The sequence below is a fragment of the Neopelma chrysocephalum genome, unplaced genomic scaffold, assembly GCF_003984885.1.
Source record: "Neopelma chrysocephalum unplaced genomic scaffold, ASM398488v2 Primary Assembly neopelma1_60, whole genome shotgun sequence".
NCBI lineage: Eukaryota > Metazoa > Chordata > Aves > Passeriformes > Pipridae > Neopelma > Neopelma chrysocephalum.
The window spans coordinates 6,458,447-6,480,389 of NW_020897715.1; the positions used below are offsets into that span (position 1 = coordinate 6,458,447).

The 21,943-nt window shown below is 42.1% G+C and overlaps 1 protein-coding gene across 2 annotated transcripts; it reads right to left on the bottom strand.

Annotated features, from left to right (window-relative positions):
* Window positions 1-1,262: 1,262 nt before the first annotated feature.
* On the bottom strand, window positions 1,263-20,552 carry PLCXD2 (phosphatidylinositol specific phospholipase C X domain containing 2). Of its 2 annotated transcripts, none has more exons than XM_027681501.1 (4): window positions 20,439-20,552; window positions 6,737-7,197; window positions 5,241-5,482; window positions 1,263-2,142 (listed from the first exon to the last, which is right to left on the bottom strand). In XM_027681501.1, the coding sequence occupies exons 1-4, from the start codon at window positions 20,518-20,520 to the stop codon at window positions 1,980-1,982; spliced, it is 948 nt and encodes a 315-aa protein (XP_027537302.1). In that variant the 5' UTR covers window positions 20,521-20,552; the 3' UTR covers window positions 1,263-1,979. The 2 variants fall into 2 exon arrangements, with proteins under 2 accessions (XP_027537302.1, XP_027537304.1); XM_027681503.1 differs by lacking the exon at window positions 20,439-20,552 and adding an exon at window positions 15,512-15,581.
* Window positions 20,553-21,943: the final 1,391 nt, after the last annotated feature.

Below are 21,943 nucleotides of genomic sequence, written 5' to 3' on the forward strand. Positions count from 1 at the left end.
TAAATTTGCACACTAAACAGTGCTGTTCAAAAAAAGGTTCCAATAGTTTCGTCAACAAGAAAAAAAATAATAAAAACCTTCTGCTGGGGTTTTCAAAGGAAGTATTAAACTAGAAATTTGAGCTTAGTTCCCAAAACCTGATTTTTATCACTTGTCCCCTGCCACTAGAACACAAGAGGAAAGGAGAAAGACAGCTTGAGTGACAGGCAGTCCCCTACCCCCAACTTCCTTAGAGAAAGGATTCAGTTAAAAAATTCAAAGAACTCTAATGAAAACCATGCAAACAACAGATAAATCAGATTACAGTCTGCTCAGAATTCAGCCAAGGTTCACATGGAAGGTTTGCAAACCTTTAGATAAACTTGTCCCAAGTTTAGAGTTTGTGACAAGCAAGCAAAGAGGTTTGAGATTTTTCACAGCTGTCAGACCATGATACACAGGATACAATAACAAAAATAATAAATCTGGAGATTCACTTTTCTTTTGAATAAAATATCTATAAAAAATGATCCATTCTATTATAAATAAGCCTAGAGATTAATACAAATTCATATTCAGTGAATAATTAGTGCACCAACAGTTGCTTTAGAAAGATGACTGAGCAGAGAAGCATCTGCTAATCAGTCACTTTTGTGCTTAATCTTTTTTTAAAAAAAACAAAGGTAAACCAGACTGCAGGACTGCTATCAGCTAGTGAATTAAGTGCTGATAAGTACCAACGTGCGATTGCATTGGCGCAAACACACATGGTCACATCTTGTCGTGAACAAACAAAAATAAGCATGACTACAGAAAGAAGCAGCACTGACACCTGCCTGTGCTTGTATGACTATTGCTTACTTTGTCATAAGCATGTAAAGGCTGGAGAAATTTCTCCCCCATAGATGTGGCTCTGTCTACAAGCACAACTTGCAGGTCCTATTTCAAAATTCATTGTCACATCACAAGTCACAGTGATTCAATATTTGGGCTTTGTGTAGTCCCTGTCAACTCCAGTTCTTTGAATATCAAGTAATCCCCCATTTAGCCCACCTTCTTCCAGGGAAAGGCTGTCTGGGTGATAAACTTTCCCCAAAGAAAAACTGCAGGATGAAAAAAAATCTGAGTAACCAACAAGCAAAAGAGAAAGGTTGTGCTGTACTTTCTCAAATGTCCCAACAGGAATTCAGACCTGTGAGTTATAATCTTCAAAATCTGAAGATAGAAATAGTCTCCAAATTAATGACAAAAGAAACACAAACAAAAAAGAAACAACTCAAACATGGTTGCAATAAATGTATTGAAGTATTAAAGTAATATAAATAGGTCCAGAAGAAGCATTTGGACTCCAAAGAGGAAGAGTGGGACAAGCCTTCACCTCCCAGGCCCAAAGGACAGTTTGGATATTTAACTGTGTTAACAGCTTCCCCCTGAACAATGGCAATATTGTCCCTTCAAGTAAGTCAGAGGTAGTGTCTAAAACAGCATAATGAACACAGCAGCAGCCCCCAGCTGGGCCCAGCTATGCCTGAGGTGGCCCAAGAACAATACCATCTCAGCCAGCCTGGCCAGACTGCTATGGGATCAGCAGCAATCCTTGGAGTGAGCCGTGGTGATGAGAAAGAAGCAGGATGCACACACAAGGGCACGGTGAGCCCAGTCACCAGGGAGATGCGCCCCACAATCGGGTACATCTGCTCCAGAGGCCAGCCTCTCGTTGGCAGGCAGGGACTGCACCAGACGGCAGCAGATGTGTGCATAACTTAGTCAAACACTTAGCACAGACAGACATGAAGCAGCACTCAGACAGCACTTTGTTCTACTCAGGTCCACACATCACCAGGAGCAGGGACCTGGCTGTACGTGATGTCTAACCACGTTTCCTCTAGGACACTTTTTTTTTTTAAATGAATGGAGACTACAATGGGTTTCACTTGATAAGTAAAACACTGAGCATAGTTCAGAGATGTCCACTGATGAGCACAAGCAGGATACAGAAGTCAGGATTTAGATGTAGATTCATCCTCTTCTAAAAGGAGGTCATTCAGTGCAATAACTGTAGCAGCAAAGTCAACCAGCTCCACAAAGTCCGAGGTAATTATGTTAACACCCATAACACCGGGCTTCTGTTCTTTCACCCAATTCAAAATCATGGGCAGGTTCCTAAAGAAATTAAAATAAAGAAAATTAGACACTTTAAAAGAGACACTTCTCTATACTTAACTCTACTGACTTCAAACACAACATGCCATTTACAAAATATATTATCTCATGTCTGTAATCGGGTCCTGACTGCCACCAGCTGATGAGATGAGTGCTTAACATATAGCACATGGTCATTAGTATCAAATACTGGTCAGTCATCAATCCAAATTAGCAGGCATAAAAAAAAACATTTGTGAACTCTGTATTCACTGAGCAGACTGTGCTTCAGTATTCAACGTTACACTACAATTTTCTCCAACCTGGTTTGTTTTTACCCGAGCACATGTTAAGTCAAAAGCTCAATTTCACAGCAGACTGCAGTGTAGCACAAAGCAAAGCTATATCTGGCCTGAGATGTTCCCCTGCCCATTTCTGCCTCGGGGTGGGCAGGAAAAAAGTTGGAGGCAGCATTTCTACAAAACTCCTTTCAGCTTCCAGACCCACCCAAAGCAAGGAGAGCAGGGAAACCAAACCCAGAATCAGGCTGTCAGCTCTATAGGGGTTGAATGTCCTGCTATACATCACTGTAACCAGAGGAAGGTGACGTGTGCCAGGAACTGAGTTAAATGGAGTTAGAAATTCTACCATGGGGAAAAATTTCAAGTAATTTCTTGGACACAGTGCAAGCCAGGAGTCTACACCAGCTTTTTTGCACTTTAACAAGCAAACACCAGGTTTTTCAGCAGTTGGACAAATGGATAAATATATTAGCATTATTTAAATTAGTGCTATAGCACCCATACATTATTTGCGAAAATAGTAGACACGCAAATTAGCTAACAGCATGATAAAGAAAAAACCCACATCCACAAAAATTTAAAAAACACCCTACCACACCTGTTTCAGGAAAATTTTAGAAATCTTCTCAAGAACCAAGAGAAAAAGAGAACTTGAGTGAAGGCATAATTACTGCCCCTGTCAAGGGACACATGAGACTTCTGCTGGTTAAGTGTGACTGTTGCAAGTTTCTCCTTTAACAAGAGCTCAAGAACATTTAAATATTCATATTCAGGGCAAAATTTCCATATGAGAAGGCAGACATCTACATAAAATGCAAAGACTGATTTGCACATTAGTTAGCTTGTGTAAACGTACACGAGCAATCATGCTTTAGCAAACGGCAGCATCCATTAAATTTTCAGTTTACTTGCAAACAAGGGGTAAGGATGGGGCTGAAGGAAAGGGATGGAGCGAAGGCAGGCTTCCAGCTAATGCTGGCTTACGGCCCAGATCCGTGCCAGGAGTCGCTTGAAAACAAACCGGATGTTTTAAAGCCGAAATGCGGTTGGATGTGGGCTGTACCCGCAGCCCGCAGCCGCTGTACCGCCCAGCACCAGCCGGCGCCGCACCCCGCTCACGGCCCCCGAGCGCCGCCCAGTGCCGAGAGCCCGCACAGCCGCGGGCACCCCGCACAGACCCGGAACGCCGGAGGGATTGGCTGATGTTTTGCCAGATTAATGCCTGCAAACAGGAAGCAGACTGAAAATTCCGTGATGTATACCGCCACCTGAAATCTCCTTACTTCACAGAATCGCCTGGGTTGGAAAGGATATTAAAGGTCATCTCGTTGCTACCCTCCTGCCACGGGGAGGGACACTTTACACTAGACCAGGTTGCTCAAAGTCCCATCCAGTTCACCTGTGAGCGCTCCCAGGGATGGGGCATCCACAACTGCTCTGGCTTCATCACCCTCACAGTAAAAAATTTCTTCCTAATACCTAACCTATTCTTTTGCAGTTTAAAGCTATTCTCCCTTGTTCTGTCACTACATGCTCTTGTACGAAGTCTCCATCCTTCTTGTAGGCTCCCTTCAAGTACTGGAAGGCTGCAATTAGGTCACCCTGGAGTATTCTCTTCTCTAGGCTGAACAATCCCAATTCTCCTAGTGTTTCCTCACAGGAAAGGTGATCCATCCCTTTAATGATCTTCATGGCCTCCCCTCTGGACTCACTCTAACAGGCTAGTGTCCTTCCCATGCTGGGGACCCCAGAGCTGGACACAGCACTCCAGGTGGGATCTCATGAGTAGAGTAGAGGGGCAGAATCACCACCCTCGACCTGCTGCCCATGCTGCTTTGGATGCAGTCCAGGATGCGTTTGGCCTTCTGGGCTGCAAGTACACATTTCCAGGTCATGTCCAGGCTCTCACCCAACAGTACCCCCCCAAGTCCTTCTCACCAGGCCTGCTCTCAGTCAACAACTTACATCAGCAACTTCTGTGAGCGCGAAAGCACAATATTTGCTATTTTTAGAAAGGATTTTTAAAAAGCTATATTGACTTTAGCTTCAAAACAGTAATACTGTAATTAACTCTAAAGTGACCAATGAACAAGGAACATGAGCTGGCTGTTGAAGATGTGCGTTTATATCTCACTGCTTAGAAATAAGCTCAGTTCCTGATCGAATTAGACCAGTTGAGACCATCTGTACCAGAGTAATTTAAAACTTAATATCATTATGGCAAAATAAACTGCTAGTGACATCAAAACATGGAATATTAAATAGTGAGCCAGGAGACCAGATCCTATCAGGACAATTTTGCTAATTTTTAGCAAATAGGCTACAAGGTGATAATTCCGTAATATGCAGTCACATGGAAATATTCTGGTCATGCTGTTAACACTATTAAGAGCGTTAACAAATAATTGTACAACAGTCAGTGGTATTAATGTCAAATGGTTAATCTAATTTTTGGTAAAAAAGAAAAAACACCCAAGATAAAATACTGCCCCAGGTCACATATTACTGATATTATTGGGACAGATTTGTACAGACAAATGCAAAACCGAATGCAGAAACAGCCAATCTTCCTCTGTGGCACAACCTCCCCACCCCCCCCAAACCCACTTATAGTTATATATATACACACACCCTGTCACTGTATTATTTTCATTGATTCTTTATTTTTAAGGATTGCAAATATCTCTCACAAGCAATAGTACTAAGCAAAACAGCATCAAGCCTAAGCTAACATCTCATGGTTTCTTGCTTACTCAGTGCTTCTTTCAACATAAAACATATTAAGTAAAGAACTGAGAAATGAAGACAAGTCCTTACCTATGAACAAGTGTGTTCTTCAGACCACGAATGAGATGCCGTGCAATAGTTTTCACTCGAGGTGTGAGGATTGCTTGAGAAACATGAAAAGTCCCATAACGACTTCGTTCCTCAAGTGTGGTCTCCAGGAACTGCAACAGTTTGTGCACGTTGGTTGTATTAGCCCACGGTGCTGGCATTTTATTACCTGGCCACAGGAAGGGGTATTCCTGATACAAAGGGTGGTGGTAAAATATGAGAACCTAACAGAACAAAAAAAAAAAGGAAGAGAAAAAAAAACAAACAAAAAAATCACAATTATTATATTTTTATTTGAGCAGGATGTTGCATTGGCTTATGCTCATACAGTACTGTTGCAGCTAGCATAGCAGTGAAAAGAGGACCAAGCAAAAAGAAGGTGCTCTCAAGTCAAGAGTGTCAGTAAATTTTCTGCACTATTGCCAAAGGAGACTGAGATCATTTTAGTTAGCTATGAGAACGGGATTGCTTCAGGCTTTAAGGGTCATGAGTTTACAATGACAGGTGCCAGGAGCACACTGAACTGTCTTTCGAAGAATTCAGCTTAAACGCATTTCTAAGAGAATTTCAGATTCTTAACATCAGAGAATACTGTATCTGTACTTTAACTTAAGAATTTTAGCAGTCTTGCCATGTTCTGAGTAATTCCTACTAGGTGGCTAAAGGGTACTGGGCCGAGTGGTGTAATGGCATTCTGCTGACACTTACAGAACTACATGTCAAAGCTTTCTTGCTTTCAGCAAAACCTTCTCCAAATCAAAAGTCCGTATTTTATGCCTTGTAAGGTGGTTCTCTATAAGAGGATAGCAAAAGATGCAAGACTTTTTATTAACACCCACATTTACAAAACATTCATTTTGAGCCCTAACACTGACAACATCAGTTCAGAGGAATTCCTCAAAGCCTCGTATATTTTACAGTTTAAGAATTACAGCTGCTGCTGAAATTCAGCCACTGTTGAAACCCTATTCTTGGTTTGTGTGTACACATGGGAGCAGAGAGAAGAAGCATTTAACCTCCCCTCTATAGATTTGGATGGCTGCAAAGGAGCTAAGAAATTCAGTACTCTACCTCAGTCACATTAAAGCTTATATGCTTCACACTGGCCAGAAAGATGACAGTTAATCAAATCCTCACCAACACGAGTCTGCAATACATGCTCCTCCAGAAGAGAAAACCATTTGTGAGGAACACAAAGCTCCAAGGATATATAATTTAATTTAACAAGCATGCTTGGGAACAGGACACAGACTAGCCACACCATGGACAAGGGGACACACAGCTGCACATAAATGGAGGAAAACATGCACACTACATAAAGGAGGCCCTAGTGGGCTTTAAATTGACCATCAGCATCATCCTTGGTCCAAAACCTCTGAGTGGGAGGTCCAACACCTCTGAGTGCGAACTACACACAGATTCTGTTTTTAAAATCTTAACCTTTTGGGTTTGAAAAACATTACACATCCTTTCCCTACCTGGTGCTTCTTCTCCCACATGTACTGTAACGTCACATATTCCACACATTCAACAGCACAAAGTTTGGATTCAAATGCTGAGTGGATCCTGTTGATCAAGAAGTGGTGATGGCTGTCATCCATGGCATAGAAGTGATTGAAATCCAAGAAGATTACTTCCTTGGGGTGCTGCTCAAGGAAAGTATCAATCTCCTTCAGCCCATCCCATACTTTGATGCCAAACAAGCCATGTATGAAGTAAATCTCTTGTCCTATTTCCCCAGGTTTGGAAGATACACGAAGATCAAAGTAGCGTATCCCACCTTCCAACTGCTCTTTGAAAGTCAGATTTTGAGTCACTGACCATTTCTTCATGATCTTTCTAACCAAGGAAATTCTGGCCAAACGTTTGATGGCTGTGGCTTGGTCTGGTCCCACAGGAGATTTCTCATCAACCCAGTAGCTGAAAGAATCATGTGATCCTAGGAAAAAAGCCAAGAATAATTAATTTTAGAAAAATTGACTCTGCCAAAACACATATATCCATGTGCTCTGTAAACTGAACAAAGCCCTACATGTATGGCAGGATCACAGAAGAGTTATGCTCAAGCATGAGCCTTTCAGACTATCCTTTACATCTTGGTTTTATCTGACTCTACAACAAGAGCTATGCATAAGGTTCTCAGTTGGGAGCACACACAAGAAAATAGTTCCAATTTCAGTGCACTCTGAAAACCACAAGACAAATATAAGTGGGTAAAGAAGACCTTCCTTCTAAACCTTCCTTCAATTTATAAACTACCAATCAATCTTCAAAGCTTTCCCAGAGCCTGGTAGATCACTGATCTGTGATGAGACTTCCAGCTTCATTGTAAAAACCTGAGACTTCAATTTAATTCTACCTGGTAGATCCAATTATGACCTAATAGAGCAGAGTTCTTCAAAGAGGTATCTTTATTTGTGTGATGGACAGAGGGATCTGCACCTGTACAAGCCTCAAGATGGTAAATAAATGATTAGTAGTTTGAACAGTGGGCAATGACTGGCTGAACTTAGAGGTGGAACCATTGAGTACACCACATTTACTGTGTGTGTAGATACCAAGCTCATGTTAAATGAGATCACGAACATGTCTTTTACCTGGCAGTGCCTCTGAGTGACCAAACATATGGTGAACAGAAAACTCCTCAAAAAAAGACGACCAGCAATCAAAATCACCAGTCCATGCCAAAATAATAAGAGTCCAACAAAGCTCCTGTAACACTATCTGTACGTTGGCAGAAAAACTGCACCTCTAGCATAAAATATTTGCTTACTAGAAAAAACCGCCAGCTGAAAATTCAATGGTAAATGGAAAAAAACCTGAATAACAACAAAATTCCTTCAAAATATCAGCTTTGGAGTCAATCAAATGTCCCTACCTTAGCCAAGTCAGTAACAGAACAAAGAGTGAGGGCAGTGTATCTTGGCCTGCACTGTACCAGAACAGCAGAAAGCAAAGAGAGGTAGAAGTTGATCCACCACAGACTGAGGTTTACCACGGATTTCTAATCATTGACACCAGGCACCAGCATTCTGGCCACGCAGCTGCAACTGCTGCAGGCTCACCTTCCCTGTGAAATCCCAGACAGGAAAAGCACTACAGGAGCTCTATCAGCCCTCCTTCCCTTTCTCTTCAGCACAGTGGAAGAGAGTTCGCTCATTGAGCCAAATGCCACCCGCTCCCTGCAGACCCACTTGCTGAAGTACAGAGAAAGCATCTTCACCACCAGTAACAAGCAGCTCATATCCCAGCTGCCCCAGGAATACAAGGACCCTGCACTACGTTGCTGGCATCTGCATTTTCCAATCCTGCATGGCCTAAGGTTCTTGTCCCTGCTTCTGGGGCTATGCTTTTCTAGAAATTCCTCCTCTACCTCAGTTTGCAACTCTTAAAAGTCCTAACTTGTCATATCCAATTTTAAGATGACATTTGAGGCATCCACAACCTCTTTTACCCAAACGTTTTGTGTATAAGGGCTCACTTGAAGACTGATGCATTCCCTGTGATGCAAGGTCAGAGCTACAAACAAGATTATGATCTCAATTGGATTATCCTATCGGCATTTTTTAATCCAGATGGAAGAACAGACTGTGCATAAACCAAACATCAGTTGCCAACAACCTTAAATGCCCTCTGTCTCCATGAATTTCAGCTAGTTCAAAAGCAATGAAAAGGTACCAGGAAGGTTAGTTTTCAGGCTTTACAGATAACCACTAAAACTAGTTCTGACCAACTCTTCATGAATTCTTCACAGCCTTTTAAAAGTGTGCCTCTTATGGTTTTCCATTCAGTCCTCTAGAAACAAGTGACAAAAGAGCTGGTTTTAAAAGATGCCATCTTAACAAGCTATTTACTACCTGTCACGGTAAACTACATCAGAAAGTAGCTGTCAGTTTTGGAGTGAGAGGATTTTCTTTCCCACCTCCAAACATGCAACCCAAAACAAAATGCAGGATCAAACATCTAGTGAAGACATTTCAGAAGAAGCCATGTAAGGCCTGGCTCATGCAGCTTACAGATGTTTGAGTTTCAGACACCTTCCCATACAGCAGAATGAGTCTTTCAAGCTTCTACAATATTTAGAAAGTAGACTTCAATCACATGGGGCTTGTCTTCTGCCTTGGAATGAGTCACCTGGCACACAGAAATCATGGGGATTTTGTTTTTCACTGTGAAGGTGTTTGTTTGGGTTTTTCTTATGATCTTGATTCTATCTATTTATGTCTTCCTCTGTTTAAGTCAATGTAGAAAATGGCTTGACTTTCTGGAATAATGACATTAGAAATATTTTCTTTTTATTCTAACTAAGTGCAGCAGTCTAGAGACCTGTCTACAGGAGTCACTCTCACCATTATGCTCCCTTAGACTGATAAATCTGACTTACAAAGGAATGACAATTTTATCTGGCCACAAATATATCGTTGTCAACTTGGAGTTGTCTGAGCAAATCTGAATCAAGAAACAGCTTGTTTTCCTAAGTCTGATCACATACTTTACACCTACAAAAGCCTTTCCTTTGCAAATTGCCACATACAAGGTGCATTTAAGGACACAAAGAGCAAATTTGCTCTCTACAGTATCACAAACCACGTTCTATTTATAGCACTAGAGAGCAACATGAAAGAAAACGAGCCAGAAGCACATTGCAACTTTTCCAACACATAGTTTAAAAACTGCACTCCTTAACAGCAAACTGAACTACGTGTGACATGCTTCTATAGTTAGAGAAGATCCTTTTAACTCCCTCCCCGTGGCTCTGCTAAAAGTCTAAGAAACGGAACTTTCACTTACAATGAAGTCAACATGCATATCTAGAAAAAAACCCAAGCAGAACATGAGCTGGAGCATCTGAAAAACATGCCTTTCTTTTCACAGTTGGTAGCAGACCACCTGCTAAGGAGGACAGGGGAACATCATCAATTCTATTGATCATTCTATGATCAATACTGAGGCTGGAAAGACAGCACAAGTTCAATTAGTTTTCAGTGGTCATTTAAGAAGGCCAGCCCCTACTGTGAGAAATATCTAGGCCAAACCTGGACCCACAACATTTTTACTCCAGGAAGAGAAAAAACAAACTGAAGCAACAGTACTGGATACTCGTTGGGCTGTGGGGTAAGAGCAATGTGGGGATTCACATCATCCACCAGGCCCTTCTTTAATTTAAGATCACTGTGATATGTTACCAGCTCAGCCACTGCCTTTTAATACAGCTTAGCTGTGATGTTAAGTACACGCTAAGCCGATTGTATCATGAGGTCAAAATAACCCCTGCTCTCCTTCACTCTACTCCTGAACTCCATCAAAAGTGTAGCCATTCTGTAGCTATGGCAGGAGCCAGGCTGGTTGCTGATACATATGATACAGCATGATTTCTTTTTGAAAAAGCATAACCTAAACCAATCCAACTCTGTAAAATTTAAAAGGCAAAAGTTAGAGCCTACACCAGAAGAATGGAGTAGACCAGTCCCATTTTGTTAGCAGTTCAGTGTAAGAGCTGCTAACTACATTCTCAATTCATGTCTAACACAAGGATGTGTGAAGATGCTCAGATGCTGTACAGTGACAGCAACAGGGCTGGCAGTTCCTGGACAGAGCAAGTGCCACAAAACTCTCATAACAATGTACACAGGAAAGTCTTTTTCACATGTAAAAAATCCTTCGGGATCTGTGTTCCTCACCACATAAATAGTGTGTGTCACCTCAAATTATTCTGAGCACTTTTCTCAGGAAAAACAACCTCAAGAATTCTTGAAGCAAGACATTTCAGATGATACCTACCTCAAATATAAATAACATCCTATATTGATTCAATAAAGTTATCCCTTAAACCTTTTGACTGTGAAAAAAGTAAATAACGAAACTAGGTATTTATAACCTCCACCTTACACCTTGAAAAGTCAAAAGGCAGAGAAAAGTCAAGAAATGTGGTCTTCATTGTACTTTAGGTGAACAGAGGTCAGAACTCCAGTGTGAACTGCCTCCAAGGCACGTTCTTGCATGTGCAGCACACATCTTTCTGAGTTACTGTAGATGAGACTGGATTAGCATTCAGATTGCAAACCTCACTGAGCTGCTCCAGTGACACGGCATCAGTCTGGAGCTCAGCCCTTCCCGAAACCAAGTCAGCCACAGAAAATGCAACAAAGTGATGATAATTTGCTACTTGCTTCCAACTGGCTGAAGGTGCACAGCATGAACCAGCAGGCATTAAATTTAATCATGAAAGAGATTGCACATTCAAAGACAAAAATTAGCGGACTGCTAATCAGCTGGCAGCTCTTATAGACAACAGCTGCTCTATTTTGGTTTCAGTTCTTTCATCTGACAAAGACTGGAAGTTTCAAGGAAAGCAGTCACATCCCATCCAGTGCCCAGATATTTAACTATCAAAGGCTATGATACAGTTAGAATAAAGAGGTATCTTCTAGATGCCAGACTTAAAATTATGGATAGTCCTCTTAATTTTATCCCAGTAATTGCAAACATGAATTAATTTTTATTTGTATCTTTAAACATCTTTTTATTCTCCTTATACTAATTTCTCAAGTTAATTGTGTGTTAAACAGATCACTTCTCAATTCAATTTGTATGTTAAATAGATTGTATCTCACTGTTCAGGATGACTTTTTTCGTTGAAGCCTTTCTGCTAATTGTTAGAAAGCAGCCTTTTATCATCACATCTGCAGCAAAATCTACCTTTCCAGTGTGTCGTGTCTATTTGTCCTGCTACTTAGTCACAGATAGTCAAATTAACCCACAGTGTAGCTCAAACAAGTGATACTCATCAACAGAATGTTATTAAGCATCAAATTTCAACACTTATTAGCTGTATCATTTGATATTATCTTTTGTTTCCACATAGTACTTTCTGCATATCCAGTCGCAGCAGAGGGTAGGGATGAGCGTCATCTCACCAACCTGTGTCCTTCTGCAAGCTTGTAAATTTACCTTCATGGGACGTTAAAAATATGACTCTATGGCATGCAAAGTGCAGAGATTTTCCAACATATAACATACTTGTGCAGTGCCAATTACTTGAAAACAAGACAAAAACACCCTTTTTTTCGCATACAAGCATGTCTACTAGCATATTGCTGGTCTCCCTTGTAGCAAGGCTAGACTAGTCAGAAGCAGCATCTAAAGACACTTTCTGCAATAATCTGGTTTACCAAGAAACAATAAGTGAAAGCAGAAGGGCAGGAGAATGCACTGTCAGTAAGTTTACTAGATCAGAATAATTTGAATTCATCTTCACATTAAAAGAATATTATTGGGATGAAAAATGCAAGAAAACCTCTTGTGTGTGTTAAATGTGTGTAAGAACCAAGGTCAAGGTAACATTCCAACCCCCTAAAAGCATTAGAGGGTCATTTATGGACACAGAACCCCCCCAGCTGTAGTGACGCCAAACTTCTTAGCACAAGCTTTTCTCACTGGACGAAGTACATTCCCCACACATTACAAACCACCACACACGACACAGCATAGCAAGCATTACACAGCCAAGACAGTCAGAAGCACAGTAATCAAGTTTCAAAAACACAGGATGTAATTGCTAGCAAGTTAAGGCTCTTCCACAAATGCTCCTCTAAAACACATGTCCTGTGTGCCAAAACTGAGGGAAAAACGGGACAAGCAAAAGTGCCTCTCAAAGCCTAGAAGTCCACAGGATTCAGGTCATTAACAATCCAGCTTTTCTAATCAGAAGATTAACATCTTAAAAGTTCATCACTAATGAAAAGCAAATCAAATTGTTACTTCTGCCTTGCCTCCTTTTGCTGGGCAAATTAATATGAACTAACATCCTATTGGTAATTAATTATCTAAAACTATAGAGATGAGTGTTTATATTTCAACAATCTTAAAAGAATCCTTTGGTATTCTTAACGCAGTCTCATTAGGAAAGACAAATCCTGGTATAGACTAAATCCTCTTAGGAAAACTTCCTCTCATAGAGGAAGAACTACCCCTATTTCCCACTGCTTCTTTCAGGGTGGGAGGTGAAGCGGGGTACAATAAAAGGGGAATAAAGAGAGCTTAAAGACAGCTTAAAACTGTCTTAGACACAATGTCACAGGGTAGTTTGATTTTCTTTCCAGCCAGGAGAAATCCTTTCAGTGCTGGTTGGAGTTATTGGCATTGAAGTTTAAGGTCATTTAGTAATGATTTCCCATTTATCAACAACCTCATCTGTCTGCATTGGGAAACCAAGAAAGCAGCAGTACATCTCTATCATTTCCAATCCTGAATGGATCCAGCTGCTCCAAAAAGGAAAAAAAAAATCTTCAGTTTAGAGTTCAAAACTCCTGATTTCTGACCACTCAGAAATGTGTGGACCAAGGGCTCATTCTCTTCTGAGAAGGTTCTAGTGAAATTCTTTCTTGTTTTCATTATATGGTAGTTTTCCCTCTTTTAATATCTTTTCTGGAAGAGCAGGGAAACTGGAACTTTCACACAACATGGAAAGAGAGCAACAACCATTTATGTCAACATTATGACTAGTTTTCTCCATTTGAAATAAAACTTTGGCATGTTCTGCATTCATTTACCAGACACACTTAAGTCACTCTCTAGGGAACAGATCTTAATAAGGAAAAGAAGATTTTTTTTTTTTTTAATCAGGAAAAACTAAGACCTTCATATACTGTCTGAAGAAAATTTTGTGGCATTTCAAGAACATTGGTTTTGGCTAAACAGATGACAGAAGTCCTTTAGAAAGAGAAACCCTAAGACTGGCTTTTCAGGGGAACTTCTACAAGACTCAGTGTCTGCACACCAGTTCCTCACATAGGGACACACAAAAAGAATACTTGGTTACTTAGGAATAGTGCAACATCTTCCACCAAATATTCTCATCAGTGTCACATTCATGATAATTTAATAGACTCTCTAAAAACATTTGAGATTTGCTGTTACAATCAAGTAGACTACCAAGGTAATAAAACAACTTTTCCTTTCAGAAAAAGTTCATCCTGAAAATTCTGTATTTACAAATCATACCCAACATCACCATACTTAAACAGATGCTTTCTTCTAATAGTTACTACCTGATTCATTGCTACATGCCAACTAAATTGGGAAGGAAAACAGAGCTTGGTGCACCAGAACAAATCTGACATTTCTTTCCTTTGAGCTTTAACCCAACAGATGGCCAGCTCAGCTGATTCAGTGATCCTTTTAATTAGAACTCCAAAGGAATACTGTTTGGGAGGAGCCTCAAGCTCACCACCACTACTCTCAGCTCGTGCATCCGTAGCGCACACCAGCCCATGAACAAAGAAGAAAACCACAGCATTAGCAAGTTCAGCAGCTCACCTCAGGGTCATGCAGGCAAAGAGAAAAAACCATCAGATGTAGTCAGAGCCTAGTGGCCACCTCTTAATTGGACAGTGCTGCTGCTTCTTTTCAGAACCATATCTGGTTCTGCTTGGCCAACTCAAATGCAGGCAGCTCATCATGCTCTTGGTGAACACTCGCACTGCCAGGACAGCAGAGCTGGCCAGTCACTGGGTGGGAGATGGCACTCCTGGGCAGATGCACAAGGCCCCACCAGCTTTCCCATGGCATTCCCCATGTGCCTGACACATGAGGACAACAAGCACACAGCAGTCATGCCGTGGCACCACTCAGTCACCCACAGTAGCTTGTCATCACAGGAAACACCCCCCGTGCCTTGTATCCCCCCCTTTAACTTAACTATGGGCTTGGCCAGCAGGGCTGCTCCTCATTATGACTGTCTACTAGCTGTATGTGTAAAGCTTTGTTTTCCAGGGATGATCATTTCATAGTACTTTGATCATTTAGATCAAAACCAGGAGGCTTCTTACTCAGGCTTTTGGGGTGAGCTTCCCATAGAAGGGCAGAAACAGTGGCATGTTATAGTAGTGAAAGTTTTGGCCACAGTCATACTGACGCTACCATGAACAAACTATAGAAAGTTATTGTATTCAAAGTTGGTTAGAAAGTTAAGTATGTATGTGTCATAGTGGGGAATTAGGCAGCTTGACTAGTGCTGTAATTTGGAGCAGCAGGCAAAGACTTACTATTTTAGAAGAGCCACCTCCCCTCAGAAATCAGCAAACAGTCAAAGACATTTAAACAAGTATTTCAAGTCTCAGACATGGTCTTGTTTTAGCCATATTCAAGCCAATATGATTTTCTGTTAAAAAAATGCTTCTGGAACTGTAAAACTCATCTTTTCTGTCAGCTCTAGCTACCTGCCACCCAGCATCCCACAGGAAACTCCTTACCCATCATCCAACCTAATGCTCACAGGAATAGCTCCACATTCCAACTGCTTTGCATGACTGAGAAATGAGATCCTGGCCAGCCTTCCACATGGTTTCTGAGGAAGCAAGAACACACCAGCTGGGATCACTAGAAGATGACAGAAGAGGTTCTGAGCGCAATCAGAAGGTGCAGATGAAGAGCTGCCCCCCTCTCCCTGGAGAGGCAGCTTGCCCAGCCAGAACATTCCACACCAGCAGAGCACCCTGCTGAGTGTGATGCTCAGCTCTAGGTGTACCAGCATGTGAAAAACTGGCTTTTAGTGGCAAAAATTTCCTTACTGTTTCAAATCAGCCTTAGATGTACAGAATTTGACCTACAACACAAAAAATTTACATTTCAAAGTTTTAAAAATGAAATTTTCCATTTTTCAGCTCTCTTCTACAGTGACACCAATCAAACAGTTCAGATTCAAATTAACTGTTCCCCAACTAAGCTTAATTTTTACTAATAGCATGTGTTTCACCCAAACTATGTGAAAGAAAATATAATCACCCATATATTCTACATACGGCCATTCAATCTGTTGTTCTTTCCTTTCTACATCTGCAGCACCATGACACATCAGGTTAACCTTCATGTTCCCTTGGGACACCCACATGCTCCAGCATCCACCCTGGGGCTTGCCCAATTCCATGAGCAGCTGTTGCAAGAAGCTTTTCTGGCAGAAACCACTCCTCAAAAAAACCCAAACCAAAACAAAAAAACCCAACAAAACAACAAACCACCAAACAAAAACCAAACAACACAAAACCCCAAACCCTCTAAAATCCCTCTAAACCATCATCACCACAGAAGACATTCCCATCAGGTTAGCTTGCTGAACACACTCATTTGTACTTGAAGGGGAAGAGGAGGGAAGGCAGGGGACAGAACACACTTTTGATTACCTTACTTATATTTATGAAAGGGCACCCATAACTGTTCTGGAGGCTCCTGCAAGGAGCAGTGGATCCCTAGCTAAGTCATCATAAGCTTTCTCTGGAAGACAAAGAAAGAAAATCAGCACAGGGGAAATTCACAGCTAACCACCCTGAGCAGAGCTGGGAACCAGTCGGGGGATACAGGTTGATACAAAACTGTATACCTATCTGTTACATCACAGCTCTTAAATATTCAAAGTTGGAATAAGAATTAAGTAAATGCATTATTACCAACACCCAAAGGAAAACCGAATTGCCTGCTCTTCTGCTCATCGCATTCATCCAGATCCTCAGAGGCTGGACTGATAAAATGCTCAATAAGCAAACACTGATAGCTGGCAGTGAACATCTGCTAGACTGCCTTGTTGTCTCAAACCAACAGGTACAAGCTTATCGTGACCTCACAAAGTGGACCTTGACACAGTGTTTCATCTGTAAAAGCCTGATGAAACAGGAAAATGGTGCTGCACATTCAGATGCAGAGAGACTTGAGACTCTAGCACCTAGTTAATCAAGACACTTGCTTAAGAATTTCTACAGTAGTTAAAATGAATCAGTACAAACTGTACATACCACAGTACAATGAACTATCAGCGTGCAACTACAAGCAAGGATAGCCAATTTACTTCAAAAGCAGATCAGTGAGAGCGCTCTAGATTCTTCTTGTGTTCTATTTCTCAGGGAATAAATAAGAAAAATAGCTGATGCAGATCAACAGATGATCAAGGAAAGTAATAAGTATCACAGTTGTACATGATTTCATAAAATTCTTTAAAGTAAACCAGCTTGAGATTAAACAAATACCATACAATACCCTGCCAACGGTCACATCCACAATCAAAATGTTTAAGAGTTCATTTTTAAACCCACATTCAAAGAGGATTAGTGGAATATAATTAAGAGAAAACCCTCTGGACTTTCACACAGGGTCACCACTTGTTGAGGGTGGTTATTTTTGTTGACTGTATTGTATGGTTATAAGTTGATGACATTTTAGTTACTTGATATTTTGCAATTTCTTATTGCAAAAGATCCCCCCTCTCATGACATCACACATTGCTTGGATGAGACTACACTAGTGTAACATTTTGTCTAGAGTTTTTATCTAAAAGAAACAACAGAAAAGCCCAAATGTGGGAACAGATGACACAAACTTTAGAGAATGACCTTGAATTTTTCAAATTCTCTCTCCATTTTGAGCACAGAGTTAAATAAGCATGTAAACACTCTGTATACATTATGAGGTACCCATCTTCAACATCATTTGCTACTCATTGGTTCTAAGGGCTGAGCAAAGAATGACCTTCTCTGCCCTCAAGTAACATGTTTCACACCATATTTAACAGCTCACAGAATACCAGAATAATGTAGCTTGAAAAGGACCTCCAGGAGTCACAACTAATTTTTCTAAAGCCAGTGAAAACAAGCAGCTCCAAAAGCAAAAGCTTTGCAACAAATAAACAGCAGAACTCTATGAAGATCTCCTGAGCATCATACAAGACACTTAAGACTTTCCCACTTACAATACCACGCCATAAATTAAATCTAAGCAGTTACTTTACTGTGTATGCTATAAATTCTTTCACTTCAAATAGCCCCATTATACCATCATTTTGTCCTTTTCTAAAAAAAAAAAAAAAAAAAAAGCAGAATGTTATTCTTTGGATGCTGCAGTTCTTCAAAGTGCAAAAAGTATAAAACAGTGTCATGATTTTTAATGCTGACTTTATTTCAAGTTAAAACAGGTGTTAGGGTTTCCACTCCTAGAGCTCCATCTCTGCTCCCATGTACAAAGAGTGACTGGGAGCAGGGGGGGGAAAACAAACAAACAAACAAAATCCCCAAACCAAAACCAGTTGAGTCTATCATTCCAGGGGAGAAACACAAAAGCATCAAGAGATGGACAAAAGCAGGCCACACCTGTCATGTGCACACACAAGCATTAAGCACAAACAAAAATGCTTCTCATTCAACCTGAAGCCTACCTTTCATCTCCTTTTTGAAGATAACACTGGTCTCCATTGCTATTCAGCATCTGTAAATAGATACTTCAACTGCAACCTGTATTATAGAATCCTTTCCTTTGTCCAGCACCACACCAAAAATCCACCTCAGCAAAATAATCATTTGAATAAAATAATATTAAAAAAAATTTCCAAAACATCTTCCCAAAATGTCTTTTGCCCGCTTACAGGTTACATGATGTATATACAGGAAAGGGGTGGGAAGATACACCAACCTTGACCATAAATAAACATATGCTGTAAGCATTTTCAAAAAACCCCACTACTCACTTTAAAAGCATCATGGCATTACTGAAACAAGAACTCATTTTTTTGGTTTCTCTGCTGCAATATCGGTTTGCATGATGTTTGCAAGGGACAGACAGCAGCAATGCACCTACTGCAATCACAACATTCTGCTCAGTGGCACAGCCTTTCAGTGGCTACAGCAACAGGAATTTGATTTATTACAGTTCACTAAAACAGAGAAAAATTTCTTTGCTAGAAGTTCCAGAATCTGCTGCCACTTGAATTTTATATGAACATTCAACTTCCTTTCTCTCCCACTTCTATTGAACAGGGTCACAAAACATTTTTGCTACTGTCAGGGTAGGAAAGGGTGCCACTTCTCATTGAAACTTGGCATTTCTGCTGTTCTGCTTCAGGTAACACAGCAGTGAGTGCTGTGGTACCTCACAGGAAGTGCACAGCCTCTTCCTCTACCTGCTTCATGAAGGGGACAGGTTAGTCCTGCTGACACAAAAAGTTACCCTGTTTCTAGGGAAGCATCTCCAAAAATCTGCTATATAGAATCAATTAGGTTGGAAAAGACCTCTGACATCATCCACTCCAAATTTTGACCCAACACCACCATGTTAACTAGACCATGGCACAAAGTGCCATGTGCAGTCGTTTCTTGAACCCATCCAGGGATGGTGACTCCACCACCTCCCTGCACAGCCCGTTCCAATGTTTAATCACCCTTCCTGTGAAGAAATTCCTCCTAATGTCCAAGGCACAGCTTGAGACTATCTATAATATAACACATATCCAAAGTGTTTTGACAAGCTATAGCACTAAGATGAAAACCAAGCCTCTACCAGTCTAACATCAAGTATCAGAATGAGTTGACACTGTAGCTACCCCTGGAATCTTCCCTACTGACATCTACAAGTAATAGTAATTTTTGCCATTTACAGATGGAAAGTCAGCTTCTTCCTACATAAGTTTCAGGTCATCTGTTGTTGTACTCGTTTATCTATCTGTAAACCAGAAATGATGACACTTACTCTTGCCAATTTTAATAAATTAAACTAGAAGCTCTGCACAGGAGCCAGGTGTTAGATATTTTCACTTTATATAGAAAATTTCAGGGGGAAAATTTTAAAACTCATTACAGTATTTTAGTGTCTCTCATGTAAGACCATACATTAGGATATTTCATAATCATACTGTACTCTTCCCCCCCCCCCAACAAGTCATGCTTAGATCCTGCTATAGAAGAGATATCATAGAATGGCCTGGGGTGGAGGGGACCTTAAAGATCATCTAGTTTCAAGCCCCCTGCTATGGGCAGGGACACCTTCCGCTAGAGCAGGTGGCTCAAAGCCCTGTCCCAGCAGACCTCGAACACGTCCATCTGCTGAACCTCCAGTTGTTCGGGTCAACACAAACAAACCTTCTTCCCGACTTGATTTCAGCCTTACTTAAACAACCTGAAAAACCTTAAGGAGGACCTCCAGAGGCCGCAGCTACCTTTTTTAAAGCCAGTGAAAACAGCAGGTCAATGGGTTCGCTTCTCCCGGCTATATTTACGGAAGATTAAGCCCTCCTTCCCCTGCTGCAATGGACAGGGATTATCTCACCCCCAGCGCTCCCCTACCAGGGACGCGACGCCGCGGCCGACAGGTGCCTCCCCCCCAGCGCCACGACCCGGCCCCCGAACACCTGCCCCACCGCCCTACCCGGGATGGCGAGGTTGGAGAGCGGGAGGGCGCGCAGCGCCGCGGGCAGGGAGCCCATCCAGTCCGCGTTGCCGTCGGCCATGGCCCCCACGGCCCCGCCGCGCCGGCGGCCGCGCTCCCTCATCTCCGGCCGGGCGGCGGGGCCCAGCCGCCACCGGAGGGGCGCGCGCGGGGCCCGCCCTTATGTAACATGGGAATGACGTCACGGCGGAGCGCCGGTACACCATTGGCTGCCCACCGCGCGCCCCGCCCCGGCGCCCGTGAGGGGCGGGGCGGGCTTGGATCCCGTGCCCACAGAATCCCGGGATGGGGCAGGACAGGCTCGGATCCCGTGCCCACAGAATCCCGGGATGGGGCAGGACAGGCTCGGATTCCGTGCCCACAGAATCCCGGGATGGGGCAAGACAGGCTTGCATCCCGTACCCACAGAATCCCGGGATAGGACAGGCCGGGGCGGGCTTGGATCCCGTGTCCACAGAATCCCGGGATGGGGCAGGTTGGGAGAGACCACAGTGGGGCATGTACTACAACCTCCCTGCTTAAGCAGAGTCATCGCAGAGCACATCTCACAGGATTGTGTCCAGACAGTTCCCGAGTATCTCCAGTGAGGGAGACCCCACAAGCTCTCTGGACAATCTGTTTCCAGTGCTCGGTCACTGCACAGTAAAGAAGTTCTTCCTCATGTTCAGGAGGAACTTCCTGTGCATCAGTTTCTGCCCATGTCCTCCTGTCCCATTGTTCAGCATCACCGAACAGAGCCCAGCTCCAGCCTCTTGGCACCCTCCCTTCAGACACTTATGTGCATTGATGAGGTCCTCTTCCAGACTTCTCCAGGCTAAACAGGCCTAGCTCCCTCAGGCTTTCCTCATAAGAGAGATACGCCAGTCCCTAAAATTCATTCATTCCTGTTACTGAAGTACCAGAGAACCTGCCCCCAGTGCAGAGGGCCAGCGTCTTGGTCTTGCGATGCCAAATGGTCAGTAAGCGGATCAGCTGGAGCGACTTACGAACTGCACCTGGCAAGAGCCAACATGGAGCAGAAGATTTAAGGAGCAAGAGAGGGCAGGCTTAATCCCCTGCTCTTCCAGCAATTCCCTTTCGCTAGCAGTCTCACACTGGGCCTTTCACTGCGTTTAACTGGTGGCTAAAGCGTTCTCCAAAACACTTTCTGGATTTGCTGTGATACACAAGATGGATCGGCTAAAATAGCCTTTTTCTCCCTTGCATTATTATGTGCCTTTGAAGGATAATGCTTTGTGAGCCAGTTCTCTTAAAAACTCCTTACAAATATGTACAAACACTTTGCACATTATTCACAGAACGATTTCATTGATATCTAGTAAAACTGCTGATTGAACTATATATTTCAAGTATATATAAAATTAATTTATCTCTAAATACACAGGTTAACTATGTATTTTCACCTAATACAACCAGAATCCATCTCCTTCAATGAGTCTGCATTTTCCTTCTCGAGGAAGTGAACAAAGACATTTTGCTTTTAG